Source organism: Periplaneta americana, chromosome 14 (genome assembly GCF_040183065.1).
Source record: "Periplaneta americana isolate PAMFEO1 chromosome 14, P.americana_PAMFEO1_priV1, whole genome shotgun sequence".
NCBI classification, from domain to species: domain Eukaryota; kingdom Metazoa; phylum Arthropoda; class Insecta; order Blattodea; family Blattidae; genus Periplaneta; species Periplaneta americana.
Genome location: NC_091130.1, coordinates 507,643 through 530,211, shown reverse-complemented (window position 1 = coordinate 530,211; position 22,569 = coordinate 507,643). Strand labels below are relative to the sequence as shown.

At 38.0% G+C, this 22,569-nt stretch overlaps 1 protein-coding gene across 3 annotated transcripts; it reads right to left on the bottom strand.

The window, feature by feature from the left end:
- Positions 1-1,054: 1,054 nt before the first annotated feature.
- LOC138713045 (zinc finger protein 275-like) lies at positions 1,055-22,406 on the bottom strand. Of its 3 annotated transcripts, XR_011335782.1 has the most exons (9): positions 21,829-22,406; positions 19,838-19,996; positions 19,074-19,406; positions 15,977-16,159; positions 15,698-15,850; positions 8,972-9,199; positions 7,191-7,372; positions 6,850-7,113; positions 1,055-3,121 (listed from the first exon to the last, which is right to left on the bottom strand). XR_011335782.1 is itself a non-coding variant. In XM_069844762.1 (8 exons), exons 1-8 carry the CDS (start codon positions 22,111-22,113, stop codon positions 6,939-6,941), a joined length of 1,698 nt encoding a protein of 565 aa, XP_069700863.1. In that variant the 5' UTR covers positions 22,114-22,406; the 3' UTR covers positions 3,128-6,938. The 3 variants fall into 3 exon arrangements, 2 of the variants coding, with proteins under 2 accessions (XP_069700863.1, XP_069700864.1); XM_069844762.1 differs by lacking the exon at positions 1,055-3,121 and having other exon boundaries at positions 3,128-7,113; XM_069844763.1 differs by lacking the exon at positions 1,055-3,121 and having other exon boundaries at positions 3,128-7,113; positions 15,977-16,156; positions 21,829-22,405.
- Between the last annotated feature and the right edge of the window lie 163 nt (positions 22,407-22,569).

Below are 22,569 nucleotides of genomic sequence, written 5' to 3'. Positions count from 1 at the left end.
ATGAATTGTCTATGTTTGTAATTTGAAGTAGTTTGCATGATATGTATTATCAATTTCTGTATATCACAACTGGTTGAATTGTTTATGCCTTAAATTGAATTAACTTATTTTGTATTATATGTTATAGATCAACTGATGAATAATTGTTTGCGTTTGTAAATTTAATTAATCTGACTGGCTATGTCTATATTTTTAGTAGAGCCATCGATGTAGCTCAGTCGGCAGACTCACTGGCCTGCTGATCCGGAGCTGTGCTCGGGCTTGAGTTGGATCCCCCATTTGGTCTCACTGAATGGTTTCTTCCAAGGTCTTCCCCAGCCGTGGGACTGAAGCCGGATGGTCTATGGCGAGTCCTCAGCCTCACTTCATTTCACCCGCTTTGGTCTGATTACTGGTTGGGTTTTTAACCGAGGTTTTCCTCAACCACAAGGCAAATGCCGCGTAATCTTTTGGCGAATCATCTCACTACAGCTCGCCAAAAAATTGTAGAAAATTACAAAATTGTAAAATATTGTAAAATTTTTTACTTGTTCCACATCTTAAAGCTTCATTGCTCATCTAAGATCTATGGAATATAATAAATGAAACGAAAAAAATTAATTTGTGTCCCAACTTTATTAATGGTTATCACTCTTGGTATTTAAATAATAATAAAGCTTCAATATGTATGTGCCACTAGAAAACATTTCTAAAATACTTCTACTTTGAAAATCGCTACGATTCATAGTACGGAGTTGTAGAAATTGGATCTGATCACTAGTACAGCTACAAACAGAAAAACAAGCACTAGGCCTATATAGTAATACAAAATTAGGCGTTTCTTCAATTTCGTGGAATAACAATATTTTCTGTTCAACATAAAAAACAGCAGATCATAATATCAAATGTATAAAAAATGAAAATACACTCAGGGGTGGACAAAATACTGACATCTCAGTATTATAAATACAAATACAAAATACTTTTAAAAGATCGACATAACATACGTCTTGTATTTCAAATACTCTATAAAATATATCAAGAAATATGAACATTTACTTTCAGAGCTCAAATATTTCGATTATTTATAATTTATTAATACTGTATTTAACAACAATTATAAATCATAAAATACATTCCTGTCGATAAGTTAACAGGAATTTTACAGCAACATTATTCAATGGCCATCAAGCAATGTTGTACATTATGACTTAGATGTTTCATGCTGAAATGTGAAAACTATTACGATTTTTTTTAAATAAATATGAGCAATAAAACTATGAATTAGATACATACGATATTACTATTATACAATATGTGCAACATTCTACAACAGATAAAATAAAATGTTTGAAGTTACTGTGAGAGAATATTGCTTTCTATAGTTATTGAAAATCCAAATATCAACATAAAAGTTGGCCTGGGTAGCATAGTCAGTATAGCATTGGCCTTCTATGCTCAAGGTTGTGGGTTTGATCCCGGCACAGATCGATGGCATTTAAGTGTACGACAGACTCATGTCAGTAGATTTACTGGCATATAAAAGAACTCCTGCGGGACAAAATTCTGGCACACCAGCGACACCGATATAACCTCAGCAGTTGTGAGTGTAGTTAAATAAACCATATTTTTTTTTTTAACTTTAAAAGTACACTTGCTGAATTATTGAATAAAAATTGAGCAAAATATTATTTGCTAACAAGCTTCTCAACATTTTATCTAAACAGGGTGCCTGAACACTCCTTTTATGCAGGTAAAGCTCCCTGTGACGCAGACTTGAATAATTTTTTCCATTTTCCAATCAGTAATTAAATTATCCTAAATCTGATAATTACTGTTTCTTAAAAAAAAAAAAAATTCTTCGGATAGAGATTCCCTCGCTGGCAAACGTATAAATTTTTCAAAAGAGAACACTTTCTACAGACGAAGAGGAACACGAACTTATGTTGTACTTTTGTTTCACTGCTGGGTAATTGTCTAGAGTGCTTCTTTGTCACTGAAAAATTGTATGACATTCATTTTCCATGTCTGTTGTACTTGTGCTCGAGTTGAAAACATAAAAATTGCTTCCATCTTCGTCATCTGAACTGATCAAAGATGTAGCAGATAACTGCCAGCTGATTTTACACACATATTCTGTATCCTCTTATCATTAGGGAGCGGATTTTTATGTGCTAAAAAATTTAAATATTTTTATTTTTTATGTGCTAAAAAGTACTAAAATATTTGCTAAAAATAAAAATATATATTTTTTAAAATATGACAAAAATACCTTACTTAGCTTGAAAAAAGTGTTACTAGATACTCACCAACCACACTTGAGTATCAGTTGCTAGTAGTTGGCCGAGAATTGCAGCGAATAACAAAGGTCATCTCCAAATTCTTCATCACAAATGCATGCCGATTATCTCTGAACAACGATTTATACTGAGAAAACGATCTTTCCACATCACAGGACATCAGACGTGCATATATAAAGAGAGGAATGTCACAAACACAAACACCGTCAATTTCACCTACAGGCACACACTCCAATACTTGAGCAACTTTACACATTTTTTATATCCACTGTTTTTTCCAAACACATCTGGAATTTGTCCCTTAGTACTTGTACTTCTGAACCTGGTAGCGAGTCTAGTTTAATTTCCACAGCACGCATCTCCCTAACTGTTTCAGACAACAGGTTTGTGGATGTTTCGAGTTTTTTTATGGTGTCACGCAAAAAGCTTAAATTTGCTGATAGGAAAGCCAAGTCGTTTTTTAAAAACAACCATCTTTCAGTATATCCTGAAGGATATTGATTGACGAAGCATCGTTTTTGTCCAGCTCATTCACAACAGACGCAAAAATTTCAAAACTGTTTGCATAATATACAACGGCACTTAGCCACGTACCCCAGCATGTGGCTACAGGCAAAGGAGGAAATGGAAGATCTGGATATTTCTGTTTGAAAACATAAATTCTTGAGGGTGATTTAACAAATACATTTTTTCCATTTGACACCAACTTATCCACTTTGGGGTACAGAGCTCGCATAGTTTCACATAACCTGTGGAGAGCATGGACCACACACGTTGCATGTATCATTTTTGGAAAGCTCACTATAAGGCCTTAGCTGCTTTTTTCATATACGGTGCACCATCTGTAAGTAGGAGTAACACACTGTCATACTTCACCCCGTTCAGCCATAATAATGCATAGCTTCGTTAAATAATCTAGCTACTGTGACATGGTTTGCTGCAGGCATTTCTTTACACGCTAGCAAAAACAAATGCTCACAAGCAGTTTTGTCATTCAACACACCAACAACAACATTTCCTACTTTTCTACCATCTGAATCGGTTGTTTCGTCAATACTTACCCATAGTTTTTCACTTTCACACATTGACTGAATTTCCTGTAAAGTTTCCTTGTAACATTTTGAAAGATAATGTTTTCTTAAAAGAACGAGATGTTTGCAGAGAAATTAAAGCTAGGAGAGTCAGGTGGCTGGGCCATATCTGTAGGAAGGATGAAAATGATCCTTGCAAGAAAATGACTCTCACTATGCCTTTTGGCACCAGAAAAGTAGGGAGATCTCAGCTAAGATGGCTGGATGAAGTGAAGAAGGATGTAATAGCAGTAGGTGTTAGAGGATGGAAAACAAAGGTGTTAGATCAAAGAACATGGAAAAGCATCGTTGGGGCGGTCAAGGCTGGAACCCGGCTGTAGAACCAAAGAAGAAGAAGAAGGTTTCCTTAATGTCGATTCCTCAGGAGGTTCGATGTTGATGTAGTCAGGAAATTTTTTAATTCCACATTATTTAGTTTATGGAGTGGAATATCGGCTGCAACAAATGCTTTGCATAAATCTAAGTAATATTGGGAACATTTTGATGGTCTTACGTTGGAAGAAGCTGGTCCACCTATTAGCACTTGCCGTGAATGCACACGTGAAGCAGTGGCAATGTGCTTGTTTCCAGACAAATGTTGGGTTATCTGAAAGAGCTGATCTGTACTTACTGATTTACCACACAGTTGGCAAAATAACACTTTCCCATCGGTAGTAAAAATATTTTTAAATTCATCTACATATTGCTGAAGACATGATCTTAAACTTGATTTGATTTTAGGCATCGTAAGGGGCAAATAGACACACGTCTTAACGTAAATGTTTCTAGCTACTGACTATATCGGAGAAAAGCTTTCTATAGTGACACCACTACATCTATACTATGCTTATGGCCCGATAATAGGGAATCACAAGATGTATTGCCTTACTTGATAGACATGAGCGAGAGATTTGTTTAAATTAAATAATGTTTATACCCCAGCTCTTACCTGTTTCATCTTCAGCAACAATAAACATTCCTAATTGTGTTTTGCAAGATCTCTCCTTCTTGTCCATGTTAATTCATTCTCTAATAATAACACTGATATGCTGCCTAGCAGTTCTCAGAACTTGAGGCGATACTATTACAAAAATGGATCATGGATACACCACACAGTGCTTAGAAACACGAAGCAACCAAAAATTCTTAAAAAGATAACGTACTTCCGAGTAATATAATTGATTTAGTTTTAAAATATTGTGGTGCCATTTGGAATATTCTGGTTGCCTCGGGAGTGTGCGCACACATCCAGTGAGAAGGAAGGCGCACGTGGGGAAACGAAACTCGAGTTTGGTAGGTGCTGTAGCATGGTACAGGGCGAGGGGAAGGAAAACTACGGGACGGCGCAGAGCGGAGAGAGCAGGGGAACATCTAGAAACGTATCCCTATCGAAGGTTCGAAAAGCCACGCGAATCGAAGATTCGAGATGTTACGGTTTAGTAATAAAAGCACGAGCAGTATTCACAGCAGTTGTTAGTCTTCAGTCAGCCTTCAAGTCTTAGGCAGTAGCAAGCAAGGAAGACTTGAGTTCGACGTGCAGTGGACTTGAGTGGGTCCGTAACTGTGGCCGCATCCAGGCGAGTGCAACATATCAGAAAGACCTGAGTTCGATGTGCAGTGAACTTGAGTGGGTCCGTAACTGTGGCAGTGTCAGGTGAGTGCAACGTACCTGGAAGACCTCAGTTCGATGTGCAGTGGACTTGAGTGGGTCCGTAACTGTGGCCGCGTCCAGGTGAGTGCAATGTATCCGAAAGACCTGAGTTCGATGTGCAGTCAACTTGAGTGGGTCTGTAACTGTGGCCGCGTCCAGGGGAGTGCAACATATCCGAAAGACCTGAGTTCGATGTGCAGTGAACTTGGACAGTGAGCTAGAAGAACTAGCCAAGGCAAACGAACTGTGAACTGACGGTTTTGTTCCGCACATAGTGCTTTGTGAACATTAGTTGAAATTAGGAGTACATTGTTGTTCTTCTCAATAATACACGTGTATTGTCATTGTCGCTGCGTGGAGTGCAAAAACAACTACTATGTTGCTGTGTTGAGTGGAATACCCATTGTTGTGGTAAAGAAGGAAAAAAAGTTACAATATTTAAAAGTTCTTGTAAAAAAATTATTTAAGTAAAAAACTCCAAGATTTATGTGTTTATAATAGATTTCCTGAAAATATGTATTTACATAATTTTTTGTGAAAATATGTGTTTTTATGTGAAATAAAATTCGTGTTTTTAACTTGAAACTTCATATTTGGAATTTTTAACTTTGTTAATTGTGTTTTATCACATGCAAAAAGAATATTCAATTACATAGGAATCCGCTCTGGTGAAGTAGTGTCAGGCTGTTCATTTGCTTCTGGGGCAGATCAAACCTTGCTCCACAACTGATCAGGGATGGCGTGACTTGGAATAGAAGATACTGTATACATTTCTAAATAACACAACATTTAATCTGTTTTTAAGAAAAATCACTCCTTTTGTGGTCAGAGTGAGAAAATTTCAATCCTGCAGTCAGAAGCTGGGAAAAAAATTACTTTGGGTACCTATTTAAAATACATCAATTTTATGTATTTAAATAACAAATACGAAATACTTTTAAAGATCTTTTCAAATAACAAAATACAAATCGAAGAGCCAATTTATAAGGGAAACAACTCAAAATTTAATAAAAGAAAAAAAAAAAAAAGAGTGCATTTTAAAGTTCTATGTTGCAGTGAAAAATCCAAGGATCACTAAAATTATTCCGAACTTTTATTGATGTCTCATATGTACTATAAGTTCCAATTAGAGAGATGTTACATCACATTCATTATATAAGGTCTCGCCATCCTCATTGGATATTAACACGACTACTATGAAGTAGTCAATGTGTATTATCACCATTAAATCGAGAAAAATTCGTTCCGGCACCGGGAATCGAGCCCGGGATCTCTCAGCTCTGCCCCAGTACAACGAGAGGAGTTCGACCGGCACCGTGGATCATGTCCCGGCACAGCTCAGTTGGAAAGAGCCCTCAACGCGCAGAGGTGAGAGGTCCCGGGTTCGATTCCCGGTGCCGGAACGAATTTTTCTCGATTTAATGGTGATAATAGAGAGATGTTAATTGAATTTTTCACAGCAACATGATACTTTAAAATGCAGTTATCTCAAAACTTTAAATTTTGAGATGTTTCCCTTTTGAATATACTGTATTTCAAATACTGCCCTTCCTTTTCATGCTACTCATAGATACGTCTCGTCTTATCTGTAGCTGCAATGCTCTACCTGCGTGCATGTAAAATTTAACAAAGGACTGCACATAAGTTACTCAACAACACGTTTTAATTATCTTCAGAGAGCCAGAAAAAGTCAGGGGAATACTGTAAACTGAAGAGACTAAAAAAAAGGCGTAAATGGGAGGAAACATAAATTGCGAGAATATAAAAGTAGTGTCCGACTATGTCATTTTCTCCAAATAAATCACTTATCCTTTTTCGTATTCAAAATCATTTACGTAAAATTACTCACTTCACAACAGGGTTGAGAGAAACTGAGCAGGCAAGTGACGAGTCTGGTCAGCTCTTGCAAAATGAACCGGCCCACTAATGTGACACTATTTAAGTGTCCGAGTACGGCATGAACCCGATCACTTGGACCGTTATCGCTGTCTGATTGTCAGCTCTGGGTGCCTCCTGGATCAGGATTGGCTCGCTCTGCAGCACGCGCAGGGCACCCTCCGACTCTGCCACCGGTTCGTCCTCGGAGCTGCCTGACTTGCGCTTCTTGTCCAGACTGAAACAGAGTGAGTCCCCTCAAGCATATGCAACGCTCTCCTCCATTGCTGCTACCACACACTCCCTCAGCAGTACCTGTGCTGCTTCATGTGGCGGCGCAGGGCATACTTCGTGTTGAACTTGCGGGAGCACTGTGGACATGAAAAAGCCTTTGGGTTCTTGTGTATGGTGAGCACGTGCTTGCGCTGCACTGCTCGTGTCTTGAAGGCCGCCCCGCAGATTTCACAGAGGAAAGACCGCACATTAGAGTGCACCGCCTGAAGAAGACATAAAACACTAAGTTCTACTTTACCTCAAACTGGGTCAAATAATTTAATTACATTAAATAGTAATAATGACAAAATTGCATTTCATCCACACTTTACAATTAATGTTAACTCATTATATTACTATTATTATCATTAAAAGAACTTTTGTGCGAGATCGTGCGTATTTGCTTGCTTTCCGCACAAAACCAATACGCGGTAAGTGTGAAATACCACATTCAGTATTCCCAACGTAACACACATAACAATTTCCCTCTTCTTACCACTTAAGCGCCATATTCATTTTATTGCTTTAGGCTTTTAACATATTATTTTTAGAGACTTTTAACATAATAATAATTATAAATTGGAAACTTACCACTGCAAATTCACCTAAATTGCACTGTTAATTATTGTTTTAAATATTTGCAAAAATTAAGTAAACTCTACAACACCACAAAAGTTACTGCATTTGTAATGCAAGTAACATTAAGGAAGCCGTGAAAAAATCAACAAGATTCCAGATGCCGATGTTATTACTGCAATATGTTATATAAATAATATTGTTAAAATATTAAAATGAAAAATAAATCATTACATAACCTTACCGTTTAAGTTCGCATTTATAGACTGGGGGAAAAAAAGACAGACGTATATCACGGCCTGTTGGAGTATAGTAAACACAGAAAACATTTTACAGCAACAATGTTGAAGATAGATATTTTAGTTTTTAAAAGTTGCGGTCATTGAACAGAAACTAAGATGGAGATTTCATTGCAACTAATTAGAAATTCCTCTTTCAGGTATGTAATAAACGATCTTCGCACTTAACCGATAGATGCGTAACTATAACGCGATCGTTTCTATTTCAACCAAGTGTAATATTGGAAATTGTCCATAATAGTGCGTATAATTCACTTTATGCACATAGTATGAACCAGTACATGAAACATTATATGTGTGGTTATCAAGTCCGCAAGAATTAAATATGTCTCTAGGATTGAAACTGTTTCAAAATCTACTAACATGTTTTTCTCGAAACTAACAACGTCGCCAACTAGTTACATATTACACTAGTCAAACTTCAGATACATAATTTGTGCTTAAATGGAGATATCAAAGATATATAGTAGTCATATACATCATGAACAGGATGAATGCAATTATGTTAGGCCTATTATGAAAAGTATTCAGTAAAAATTATGAATGTGGTACACTTGTTACAAGGAAAGATAGAGAGCCGGATTTTCACAAATAATAAAGAAAAAGAGTTGAACATTTTTTATTAGGACTGTACTAACTTATAAGGTGCTTAGAAAACATTTGAGGCTAAGAGGGATGAAGTTACAGGAGAATGGAGAAAGTTACACAACACAGAACTGCACGCATTGTATCCTTCACCTGACATAATTAGGAACATTAAATCCAGACGTTTGAGATGGGCAGGGCATGTAGCACGTATGGGCATATGGTGAGTTAGTTGGAAGGCCGGAGGAAAATAGATCTTTGGGGAGGCCGAAACGTAGATAGGAGGATAATATTAAGATGGCTATGATGGCAGAGACTGGATTAATCTTGCTCAGGATAGGGACCGATGGCTGCGACTCCCACCTGATGCTGCGTCAGCTGCGCCTGCGCACGGCAGTACTTGCCACAAACTGAGCAGCGGAATGCGCCCACAGTCGAGTCCGGCTCCACATGCGTACTGCGGTGCTGCTTCAGAGCATCAGGCCGCTTGAACGCCTTGCCACAATGGTCACACAGGTATGGACGATTGTTGTTGTGTACATTGTTTACGTGACGGATGAAGTGCTCCTTGCGCCCTGTCTTGTACGAGCACTGAAACACAATACAAACAATAATCTAATAAGTACATGTCTACTCCAAGTATAGAGACTGAACTTACAATACGATGCAGAACCAACTTACACCACACTTTGGTCACTGTATCACCTCACTAGACTGCCTTCTTTAATTCGTTTCAAATCCTCACATGCCAAAGTCTCTAAAGGTACTGTACTTATTGATACTTTAGTATTCAATTAGATATTTTTTCTATCCAATCTGTGCCAAAATGTATCAAATCCTTATATAAAATTACATTACGAAATGTTATGCACTATCACCTTTACTTTTTAACTTTGCTTTAGAATATGCCATTAGGAAAGTTCAGGATAACAGGCAGGGTTTGGAATTGAACGGGTTACATCAGCTTCTTGTCTATGCGGATGACGTGAATATGTTAGGAGAAAATACACAAACGATTAGGGAAAACACGGAAATTTTACTTGAAGCAAGTAAAGCGATCGGGTTGGAAGTAAATCCCGAAAAGACAAAGTATATGATTATGTCTCGTGACCAGAATATTGTACGAAATGGAAATATAAAAATTGGAGATTTATCCTTCTAAGAGGTGGAAAAATTCAAATATCTTGGAGCAACAGTAACAAATATAAATGACACTCAGGAGGAAATTAAACACACAATAAATATCGGAAATGCATGTTATTATTCGGTTGAGAAGCTCTTATCATCCAGTCTGCTGTCCAAAAATCTGTAAGTTAGAATTTATAAAACAGTTATATTACCGGTTGTTCTGTATGGTTGTGAAACTTGGACTCTCACTCTGAGAGAGGAACATAGGTTAAGGGTATTTGAGAATAAGGTGCTTAGGAAAATATTTGGGGCTAAGCGGGATGAAGTTACAGGAGAATGGAGAAAGTTACACAACACAGAACTGCACGCATTGTATTCTTCACCTGACATAATTAGGAACATTAAATCCAGACGTTTGAGATGGGCAGGACATGTAGCACGTATGGGCGAATCCAGAAATGCATATAGAGTGTTAGTTGGGATGCCGGAGGGAAAAAGACTTTTAGGGAGGCCGAGACGTAGATGGGAAGATAATATTAAAATGGATTTGAGGGAGGTGGGATATGATGATAGAGACTGGATTAATCTTGCGCAGGATAGGGACCGATGGTGGGCTTATGTGAGGGCGGCAATGAACCTTCGGGTTTCTTAAAAGCCATTTGTAAGTAAGTAATGTTATATCACCCTGAAAGTAGGCTACTATATGTATAACCAATTGAATTCAGGCAGATTGGATTTTATGAAACCCGGTTCATTGCCGCCCTCAGTCCCTATTCTGAGCCAGTCTCTATCATCATGTCCCACCTCCCTCAAATCCATTTTTATATTATCCTCCCATCTAAGTCTTGGTCTACTTTGACAGTTTCTGATTAACATGCAGAAAACCGCATCCAGGTATCGTGTCTCAATAATTTATTTAAGTTACATCTAAAGTTGTAAAGGTTTCATTTGGACACCCTGTGTGTCTATACACACACACACACACACACATACAAAGGATAATTTATGAGGATTTACCGTCATTTACAGAGCTTATTTCCGAAGACATTCTGAGCAAAAAGTGTCATATAAACATTTGTCCTAATATCAATATTTTCAGAGTTACACTAATTTGAAGTTGTTAGTAAAAATATCTTTTTTCTTTAGTTTATGGGGTAAAAAATATTACAAATAGAGAATGAACTATTCGGAAGTGTTATTTCTTTAATTGAATAGTGTTCTGAAACTAAAAATGTGTTAATTGCTTTGTACAAATTTTGTTTTTCAATTTTTAACTAAAAATTACATCATTTTTACGTACTTATCACAAAAATTGTTACAAATCATTTGACTGTAGGAACTTGATTATGCACAGTTTAATTATGCACCCTAATGCGCAGTCTTAAAGAAATTACAAGAGTGGCGTAATTTGTAACAATTGCTGTGATAAATGAGTAAGAAAATGTAATTTTGTAGTTATAAATCGAAAAAAAAAATTCTGTACGAAGCAACTATGGAATTCACAACACATTTTTTGCTTCAGAACATTAGGTAATTAAAGAAATGATACTCCTGAACAGCTAATTCTTTAACCCTTAAAACTCAAGAATAAAGGTATTTTACAAATAACTTCAAATTAGTGTAACTCTGAAAATACTGATTTTTTTTTTTTTACCTTGGGGATTTAGTTGAAGTGAATTTTAATGGCAGGCAGAGTAACTATCTCATGCCCCCATGTTTTAGATTGCTACCAGTGCACTTCATTAGAACCAGGTACCCAGCTTCGAAGCCGTTAGCCCTATGAACTTACAATATATTCATTTTCCCGTATTATCATAATACAGTGTTGTTATCTAAGAAATTAGCGAGTTCTTTGTGATAGTAGAAGAGAAAGAGTGGGGGAATGGAAGTGGTCCATGGCCCATTTCTTTTAGGGCTCATCCCGACATTTGTCTTATTGCTCAAGGGAAACCACGGAAAAACCTTGAGCAGGATGAGATGTCGTGCTGACGACAAGCCAATTGGCTATAGTGGGGTCGGAATATGTTGAAAATACTGAGATTAAGACACATGTTTATATAACATTTTTTTGCTCAGAATGTCTTCGGAAATAAGCTCCGTAAGGGATGGTAAATCCTCGTGAATCACCCTGTATATACATTGTTGACAGTGTTTCTTGCATCATATTGTATTTCATCAGAACTCTTCCACTCATTTCCATAGTATGAGATAATGATTGGTTTCTCTTTTTCGTCAGCTGGTCTTTGGCAATTACTTAATACTGAGTCTGTCACTGTATCTCCCTACACTGTACTGTTGTGACATTATTTTAAAGTTATAGTGTAGTAACTAGTTGAGTTGGATTTCCTTCTTTATTCTGTCCGTATTGTGGACAGGAAAGGTGGAACTAAGTGAAGAACGCATGTGTTTGAGTTGGACTGTAGCAGTGTTTTAGGGCTATAAAAATTGTGTTAAAGTTATAAATGTGTTATTTTGTATATTTTTGTTTTACAAGACACTCCAACAGTTTCCTCTTGATTATTTCTGTAGTGCTCGGGAAAAGTGACACAAGTCAGTTTCCACAAACCTTTTTTGATAATTTATTGACAACTTACGGAACATCTGCTCGCTTGGAAAAAATACATAGGTATTCCTCCCATTACAATAATTCATACAGAAAAAAATCAAATCGACATAAACCAGTGTAAGTTGTCAAAAAAAGTTTGTGAAAACTGACTTGTGTCACTTTTCCCAAGCACTGCAGATTTTCATTCCTCATTACTTAACCAGTTCACGGAGAAATCCTAAGGGGTTGGGCACAGAACCCAGGTTCACAGGATTATAAATCCAATGCTCTAGCTCAGACGTGGGCATCAGTAGTACATGTCGCACGGAGTCGAACATAGCCACGTGACTTCCCTCCCTCCACACCCCTAGCTGTTTACCATACCGGGTAGCTGTCCGTAGCAGTCCGATCGGTTTGAGGTACTGGCAGTCAGCGGTGGATTTCGCTAAAATAATGTCACTCTCTAAGGAAGCTCCTGAAGTAAAAAAAAGTCGAAAAAATATTACTTCCACAAAGAATGGGAAAATGAATTCTTTTGTTGCGAAGGAGGGGAAAGTGTTAGGTGCTTATTATGCTACAAAATTTTATTAGCAGTCAAGAAGAGCAACGTTCAGCGACATTATGAAAGCTGTCATAACGAACACAGACAAAATGACAAAATTACACTTGTAGGAACCTTGGGGAAAAAACAAAAGAGAAATCCCTCCCCATTTCACAACTAGTCAAGGCAGGGCCATTTAACAGTACATTGTTTGGATTCAATGAAAGCCGCACAATTATTTCGTATGTACCAAAGAAAAACAAAACACTGTTAGCATTATCAACCATGCATTATGCTAAGGCAATGCATGAGGAAACAGGAGGAAGCCAGAAACCTGAAATAATATCATTCTATAATAGAACTAAATGTGCTGTGGATGTCCTGGACCAGTTATGCTCAGCCTATGATGTAAGCAGAAATTCACGCCGCTGGCCTCTGACTATTTTCTTTGACTTACCAAACATAGCAGGTGTCAATGCTCTTGTTGTTTATTGTGCAAACAAAAAAAAAATTCTACGGAAAAACTTCCTAAAAACCCTTGCTCTGGACCTAATGAAGCCACTAATTTTCGAGCGTATCACCCAACAGACAATTTCAAGAGAAATAAAGAGAAAAGGAGAGCAACTTTTAGGCATTCCACAAACAAGTCAAGAAGAAGGAATACGGCAGAAGATATTGGTAAGCGCTACATGTGTGGTAGAACAAGAAACAAGAGCACAAGACAATCTTGTTTCCAGTGCTTGAAGAGAATTTGTCCTGCTCATTCAGATATACTTCGTTTGAGCTATGTAGAAGAAATGCATAGGTCTACTCAGATAATTGAATCAGATGTAGATTAGACTCACGTGTGTAAAGTGTGAACTGCAAACATAAAAACGAAAGTGCATCAATATCCTTCTTACAATACACAAAAACTTCTGTAAAATATTACAAGTGAAGTGAGAATGATTGTTACATCCCTGAATTTTTTCATTGCTACACCCCTGAGTGAGGTATTTAGTTATCAAATATGACGTAACAAAGATCAGCAGTAGTGAACTTGCGTTTCCTGCGGGAGAGATTAAAACAAGAGTTCAGGTGACCTTCAAACAGCAAGTGAGCAACAATGCTAGATAACCTACATAATTATGATGATAGTGAACTAACTCATAACTATGGTGTAACAATAAATTATGACTCAAAGACACGTCCAGTGTGGAACTGTTATGCAAACATGTCATTTGAATGCAATTTGTGTACTATAATATATTTCATTATTAATATTTATATTTAATACGTTCGGTCATGCGTAACATATCCATTCTCATTACTGTAATAACTGAAAACAATATATTTCTTAACATTTAAATCTAATTGCAATGTTTAAACCTTGTCTGTAAACAAAAACAAATGTGGATTACCATTGTAATCCAGGTGAGTACTGGCGTTACGAAATTTAACGCGAGTAACGAAGGTTTAATTACTTAACGTTCCGTGTTTCAATACTTCACGCGATCCACCGCTGAGTATTACGTTAAGAGGTGATGCGTGTTGCAGCAATCAGAGTAGTACGGCGCATCTCTTTAAATGCCCACGTCTGCTCTAGCTACTAGACCACCATGGTGGCTATGTTCTTTCAAATATGTATTCATTTTATTTAAATTAGGAACAAACAAGTGAGGTATTATATGTTTTAACCACTGCCTGCCCAATCACTAAGTGACAGATAGTGCACACTGCTATTAACATTACCCCAATAGCGGTGTGCCACCTAACGGCTACTCGCACATAAGCGTTGATTAAGCAGGCAGTGTAAGCAGCCATAGGATGCAATTCAGCAGACAGTGGTTTTAACTTAAAATGTCTATTGTACATTTTATGTTGGTAAAACTGTATTGACTTTCTAAGGTTAGCAACAGTATTCGTGGCTTTCACATTAAAAAGAGCCAGTTCTTTTGTTTCATGATTACTACATAATTGAGTACAACTTGATAAAACTGTTGAAATTCAAGGAACAGGGCTGCATGCTAAACAGTCCAGAAGAACTTTAAAACGAAGACAGTTCGGAAATGGATGCAATAAAGGAAAAGAGAATACTTCAAAATAAAGGGTGTCACATAGATTGTACTCACAACAAGAACTTTTTCTGCAAGCCAGCCACCTTAACTGAAGAATACAGAATAACAAATAATATTGGGCCTTGTCATCAGCTGTAGAGTTGATACTGTAAAGAGATGTCATGTTGAAGAAAACGAGATACTTACATATTAACGGTTTAGATTGGCAACAGGCCATGACTGTTTGGCCAACCATCTGCATAGAACTGGAATATAGCAGTCCCCTAACTGTCCATTGTGCAACTCAAATCAAGAAATGGATTCGGAACACCTCAAAATCTGTGCGTCAGTGGCTAACCATGACAATATCTTTGAAAAATATTGGAGTGCAAGAGGTCAAATGACTTTATTGTCAAATGCCTGGCATTAGAAAACAACAACAACATATTAACGGTACAATATGATATAGAAAATGCATTATTTAAACAATGCCTTGGCAGCCATTGTTGTAATGATTATACTCTGTGGAAATCAAGGTACGTAAGTACCGGACATGGAAAATTAGTTTTTCTCAAATACTCTCTCCCCTGTTCATGTGTAAGTATTTATGCAGAGTGACTCCTGACACCATTTTTTTTTTTTATGAAGTCAGTGGAACCTCATAAGTAACGAGGCAACTAAGCCACCTGACTAGTAACATATTTCACTAATCAGACTTGAGATTAGTAATGTTCTTCCTGACACACATCGTCAAGTGGGATGTCAGCCAGAACCTCAATCAGAGATAAAGAAAAAGAAGGGTCAACACTTTTTTCTGCACAGCAGCAACTGCAGCTCACCTGCTGACAATGAAATCTGTGTTCATCCCGAAGTAAAGGGTTGTTACTACTGGTATGTGCCTGTAGATGTCTCTGGTAGAAGTAAGGGCGGGTTGTGCTGTATCCACACTCCACACAGCGCAGCAGCTCCTTCCGTACCACGCTGTCGCGTCCCTGTGGCAACCACAACAGCCTATTACCATTAACACTGCAGACACACAACGTCACAGGGTGTTAACCAAGGCTGTGGGTTGTGCACACACGCACACCATGTCTCCAGCACGACGACACGGTACTCACCGGCGCAGACTGGCTGTGTTTCAGTCGCTGGTGGCGCAGCAGCCACTTGTGGTGGTCCGTGTAGTAGTGGCACTTGCTGCAGGCAAACTGCGTCTCACTGTGACTCATCTCGTGACGCCGCAGATGACCCAGCCGCAGGGTCGTGAAGTCGCACTTCTGGCACGAGAACAACTCTGACACCTGCTGGAGGCAATGGGAACAAAGCAAAGTACAACGTGAGCCAGTTCTAGTAACAATTTTATATTCTATAAATACTACCTTTTGATTATTATTATTATTATTATTATTATTATTATTATTATTATTATGTTTTTTACTTGGTTGCATAACGACGTTGCTGTATCAAGTGCTAGGTTATTTAGCGGCAATAGAATTGGTGATAGTGAGATGGTATTTGGCAAGATGACGCAGAGAAAACCTCGGAAAAAACCCAATCGGGTAATCAGCTCAACTGGGATTCGAACCTGCGCCCAAGTGCAACTCCCGATCAGCAGGCAAAGGTGCTACTACAATGAAAGAGTAATGGAACGGAGAAAAATTCTCTCCGGCGTACAGTGGTCTAGAATGCAAATTTAGTGGGACATATTAATAACTTTTCAGCTACCTAACAGATTTTTATAAAATTTTACACAGTAGTTACATGTAGCATATATGTTTTGTTTGCAAGCTCTCGTTACGTTGGTATAAGGGGAACTACCCCTTATAGGGGGGCGCATTTAGACAAAATTAGAAACTTTTCTCCTATCTGACAGATTTTTATTAAATTTTACAAAGCAGTTACAAGTAGCATATATGTTTTGTATACAAGCTCTGATTACGTTCGCATAAGGGGAACTACCCCTTATAGGGGGCGCAATTAGACAAAATTAGTAACTTTTGTCCTATCTAACAGATTTTTATGAAATTTTATACAATAGTTACACTTAGTACATTTGTTTTGTGTACAAACTCTGTTTACGTTGGTATGAGCAGAAGTGCCCCTTACAGGGGGATGCATTTAGACAAAATCTTATGGGGGGGAAATGTAACATTTTAGGTACTATTGCACCTTTTGGACACTCGGGATGTTTATTTGGTACATAATTAACAAGCTGTCATCTTGAATTCCCTGAATTATACTGCGGAAGCAGATTCGGTTCACAGATATTGAAATAACTGCAACCGAGAAAAATTGCACTACTGCACCTCGAAAGAATAGTGCTCATAAATTATTACTTCCGCAAATCTGCGCACCTTAAGACTAGATTTAAAATAGAGGTAAACAGTGGAGGAAGTGAAAAAAAAATATTTTTGGACGAACCAAAGGGGGTTTTTTTTCTCTACCTTAGCAAAGTCTGCACTCAATGGTTATATTTATATTTTGTCCCGTGTCCATCCATGCTAATTTAACATGCTATAATAACATTAAATGTAACACAAACAGTGTTACATACCTAAAGAACTACTTGACACGTTGGTACCCAATATGAATGGAATCGACCACTTACAACAGAGTTACAGCACAAGGAAAACGGCAGACTCGCAGTGCTTGCTGAGTAAGAATGCTGGGTGGCGAAATGTGGCATGTTACCGGCTTCTTATCTCGCTATGCAGCCACCTCCGCTGATTAAGATTATCAATTCAGTGTTACTCAGTTATATAGGAAAAATAATTTAAGGGTTTAATTCAATTTTTTTACATGTCATTTTTCTCCACTTGTCCTCCTAAATATGGATTTTGGACCACTGTGCGGCGCCGGGATTTGAACCCAGGTTTTCAGCTCTACGTGCTGATGCTTTATCCATTAAGCCACACCGGATACGCACCCCAGCGTCGGACAGAATCGTCTCAGTTTTAAGTTCCAACTCTTGGGTTCCTTCTAGTGGCCGCCCTCTGCACTACATCATAGATGTCTATGAACGTAGGACTGAAGACCACACATGTGCTGAGGTGCACTCGTTTTTTTCTCCGTTCCATTACTCTTTCATCGTATGATGACGCAGAATATCTGCATGGAAATATCATATGTACTTCGGTACATTAGATAATATAAACGTGCTACTACCTGAGCTATGCTCGTGGCTATTATTTCGTCTAACTGTAAGCTAAATATACCTGACGAAGCTTCATGATTAACTTAAGTTTACACAAATTATTTTCAAAAGAAAAGTAGAGAAATGTTTCTACTTATTAATACAGTAGAATGGTGACTGAAGTTTATTTTCATTGCATTTAGACACAATTTTATTCATTTTTAAGTTCCAACTGTAGTGAAATTATGTTACACACACAGCTCTCGGACTTTTCTTTCTCTTTCTCCCATATTCGAATAAGGATCCGGTTAACTTAGTTAACATGTAAACTGCCTGAAATGCACAAAACATGATTGTGTGAACGCAGCACTGGAAATCCGTCACATGCGTTATTAAGAGTGTGCTCAATCTTTTTTGGAGCAACTGTATGCATACTTTTGATGGATAAGTGGAAGCCTTAACTGTTCCTGCTAAAATAATGATGATAATGATGATGCTGCTGCTGCCAGCTTTAAATTAAATATTTCGTCTACAGAACCGCAACAATAAAGTCTCAATTACTACAGAGTGGGAAGTCCCACTACATAAAAAGAGAACAACCATCAGAGCCTCCACTGTCGAAAAGGCATTTTTGAAAGTACAATTGCTTCTATTGCAGTCACTAGATGACAGCATAGTGAAATTGTCTTGAAAGTTCATTAGGCTGATCAATCTGCTATATATGATCAGGGCTGTTATGCACCAAGGACGTCATCATCGTTACGGCAGGGAACTGTGCTGTGCCGATTTCGTGAACTGCACATTGCCTCTGCTCACTCATGTTGGAGATGCTTGCAGTGTGGCGCCTGTCCAAGTTGAAAATCTTTCGTTTTAAAGTCTTTCTTCATGTGATCGCGCATTTTTGATCACAGCACATTTTCTTGTTGCTTTCATCGGTGATCAAGTAAATTACTCGGTGATAGCAGCACAAGTTTCTTGCCGAGTGGAGGGTTTCCCACTTGGCCGAAAGCCCTTTTCTTCCACTTCAACAAGCTATCTCTGCTCGGTGCTATCCTTCTAAAAAGAAGACAAATTAATACCTTTACCTTAGAATGCAACTCCAGATGGCGCTGATAGTGGCTCTCTCTCTTGGATTTGAAGGAGCAGAGAGTGCAGAAGAACTTGAAGGGTGCCAGCTTCTCGTAGTCCTTCTTCTTGGCCGACCTGCTGCCGTTCAGCAAGGCTCCTGTCTGCAGCAGGGCGCTGCCGCCCTCCCACACAACAGGACTCCTGCACGAGCCAGTATCACTCCCCTCCTTGGTGTTGGTTTTGTTGTCATGTTCAATCAGCAAGTCATCAGAACTAACAAGCTGGTTCGTGGCTTGGTATGAGGGCAGTTCCAGGTCTCCACCCACTGTGATGTTTACATACACCTCATTCTGAAACAGCAGCGCATTCCAGTTACCACTGCATTGTAGAAGCGGACTGAATAACAAAGAAACAGATACAAGCATACTGAGTAATGCAACAGAGAGGTACGTAAAAAATGGTGATATGATTGAACGAACTTGAACATATGAGAAACTACTATAGTGTAATAAAAGCATGAACAGAGTGCAGATATTGTGAACTGACATGAAGAAAAAATGAGACAGGAGAATCAGACTATTACAGTGAAGTAGTAGGGTAGTTAATAAATAGGTCTGTTATTAAGGTAAAATAGATGATAATAATAATGTATATTTTTTATTTGTTTATTCAACAACGCTGTATCAACTACTAGGTTATTTAGAATTGATGGGATTGGTGATAGTGAGATGGTATTTGGTAAGATGAGGCTTTTTTCATGTCTGTCGAATGTGTCAGTCACCTCTGGGCTGGGCTTCTTGCTTTGAACTGCCGCACTCCTGCGACGACTTGCATTCAAGTATTTCTGCCGGATATACCGCACAACTGCTTTGGTGTTAGTCTTCGTGCAGAGTGACGTGTCCTCCTGTGCTGGGGGCTTCAAGTACTTCACCAACATCACCTGGCAAAGACAGAAGAGTCGTCCAAAGACTTGTCATTCAAAAGAGAGGTCGGTTACACTAGACTCAGTTTCATTTAAAATTAGTTTTTATACTACATTTATTTTGTGAATAACTGGCACAAAGTGATTTCAGAGCTGCACAGAGATCATCCAAGAACTATAAAAGCCTGCTGACAACCAGAGGTGTACAAAAGTATTGCATGTACCACCTCTCATTGTTAAGACTCAGTCAGATTAGGTGACACTACCTTCTTTCTGCTCAGTCACTGAAGTTAATAATGTACGGCTCTTAGATGCACGACCCTCACTTCTTCTGATACTTCGAGTGGAGTGAGAGGCATTGCTCCAAGCCTATCACAGGCTGAATTTTACAATAAATCATATCATTATCAAGGCAGTTCTTTGCTTAAATTTATTTTTCTCTAAATTAACTTTTGGAAAACATTTCAAGTCAATTTCAGTCTTCCACTGAACTACTGCGTATTTATGATCTGCAGAATGGGTGCTCAAGCCTATGTCTACGAAGATGTTCACACTTAAACACAATATGGGAAAGTTTGATTTCAATAATACAAACATCTGAGTAGTTCAGGAGACACTGATGAAGACGTGACATCACTTCGAAACGGCCCGTCTGTCGAAGGTATATACCTTTTTTAAAATTTTAACACTTTTTAACGTGTGACTAAGTAATTTTATGTTTTTAACAAACAAAGTGTTAACGTGAACTTTAATCAATGAAACATCTTCAAATAATTTCAAGGGAAAAATTGTTCCGGGGCCGGGTATCGATCCCGGAACCTCTGGTTCAACGTACCAGCGCTCTACCAACTGAGCTACCTGGGAACTCCACCCGACACCGTCTCAACTTTTCCCTTTATATCCGCACAACTCGCGTGGACTCACGAAACGCCAGAGACCCACATCGAGTGCACACAATCTCTGTGTGACTTGGAATTGTGGTTTTCTGTTAACGTACACAGTGACGTATATATTATGCAAATCTAGTCTTTCAGGTAAAGCTTCCTGTAAAGCAGATTTGAATAATTTCAAGGGAAAAATTGTTCCCTTGAAATGAATAAGTCATAAGCCTCAGCCAAGAAATAAAAGACAGTTTTAACAAGAAAGAAGATAGCTTGGCAATATTTATTGACTTTCAATTAGCATATGACTCTGTTTGGAGAAATAAATTATTATTAAAGCTCCACAAATTAGATATCTCCAGCAATATGTTCAGATGGACATCAGAATTCCTTAGTCAAAGATTCATTGCCACTAAATTTAATAACTCACTTTCTAGTTACAAACATATCGAGGTCTACCCCAGGGCGCTGTCCTCAGCACAACGCTCCATCTACCGTGTTTGTAAGTGTAAATAGTTCAGGTACTTTCTACTTGGTATTAATTTACAAAAGTTCAATTGGTGTTTAGGAACAGCTATGAGTCATGGTAATGTGTTCTAATACCGTTTTACCACAAGTTTGGTTCCAAATGCTAATTTTTATTGTATTTGTAGGCTACATATTTTTGGTCCAGAGAAAATAAGTTACTCGTCTTTTATCAAAAGTCCACTGTTCTTTTGAATGAAAGGAAGAGCACACTGAAGTGTTTGTTGATTACGCTTTGTTTTATTATTATAAAGAAATATACTGATTCGTGCACTTTATGTGGTATTACTCTTTTATTCGCTGATTTATAGTATTACTATGGGTCACTATAGGTTAGCCTAGTCACAAAATGAGAGACTGTGGACATCACCTAAATATCAATCACAACACGTTACGTTGACATAAAGTTTATCTCTCGAGTGAATGAATCGCATAGCAACTTACATGTATCTTCATTATATGCTCCCAGGCTCCTTCCAGAAACACTTGGCCTTTACTGTTCCATTCAACTTTAACCTTAGCAGTCAAAGCCATTTCTTTAATTACATTATTTCTATCCACATCGGGGTCTAGGGACATGGAATCCAAATATTGTTGTGATATAACTGTTCGAGCCCACTCAAACACTAGAGTTGCCATTATAGGAATTGAACACTTTTTCACTTTACAAAAACAGATAGTTTCTAAACATCTCTTTTTACAACATGAAGACTGTAACATTAAAAGCATTTACTGTCTGTTAAGTTAGAAGTACACTGAGAGGATAAAAAGAGTAGTACATAAGCATTCGTCCTACTCTCGTAGAATTAAACTTGGCAGGCTTGCCAATTATTTCCCTATTATAGACTTCCAATGAAAATAAATTCCTCTCACTATTACACACTCGTCAACATACATTGCAAACTTTTTCTCCCCATAACTAACTTTCTACGTGTATTTAACACGAATTAGCAAATATTTAGCAAGTCTATGATATTTATATGACCAATCCATTAGGAATTACATCAGCCAGCACTTTTACACTATTACGAGCGCAATGATCAGTGTCGCCAACTCAGCCGATTTCTGGTTGATTCTAGCAGATTTGAATTCCTTAAGCCCGGAAAATATCCTTGTCAAGTGATAGCCGAAGATCTGGCAGATTTTTTAAGTAGTGAAATTATTTGGCTATGATGCAATACAAGG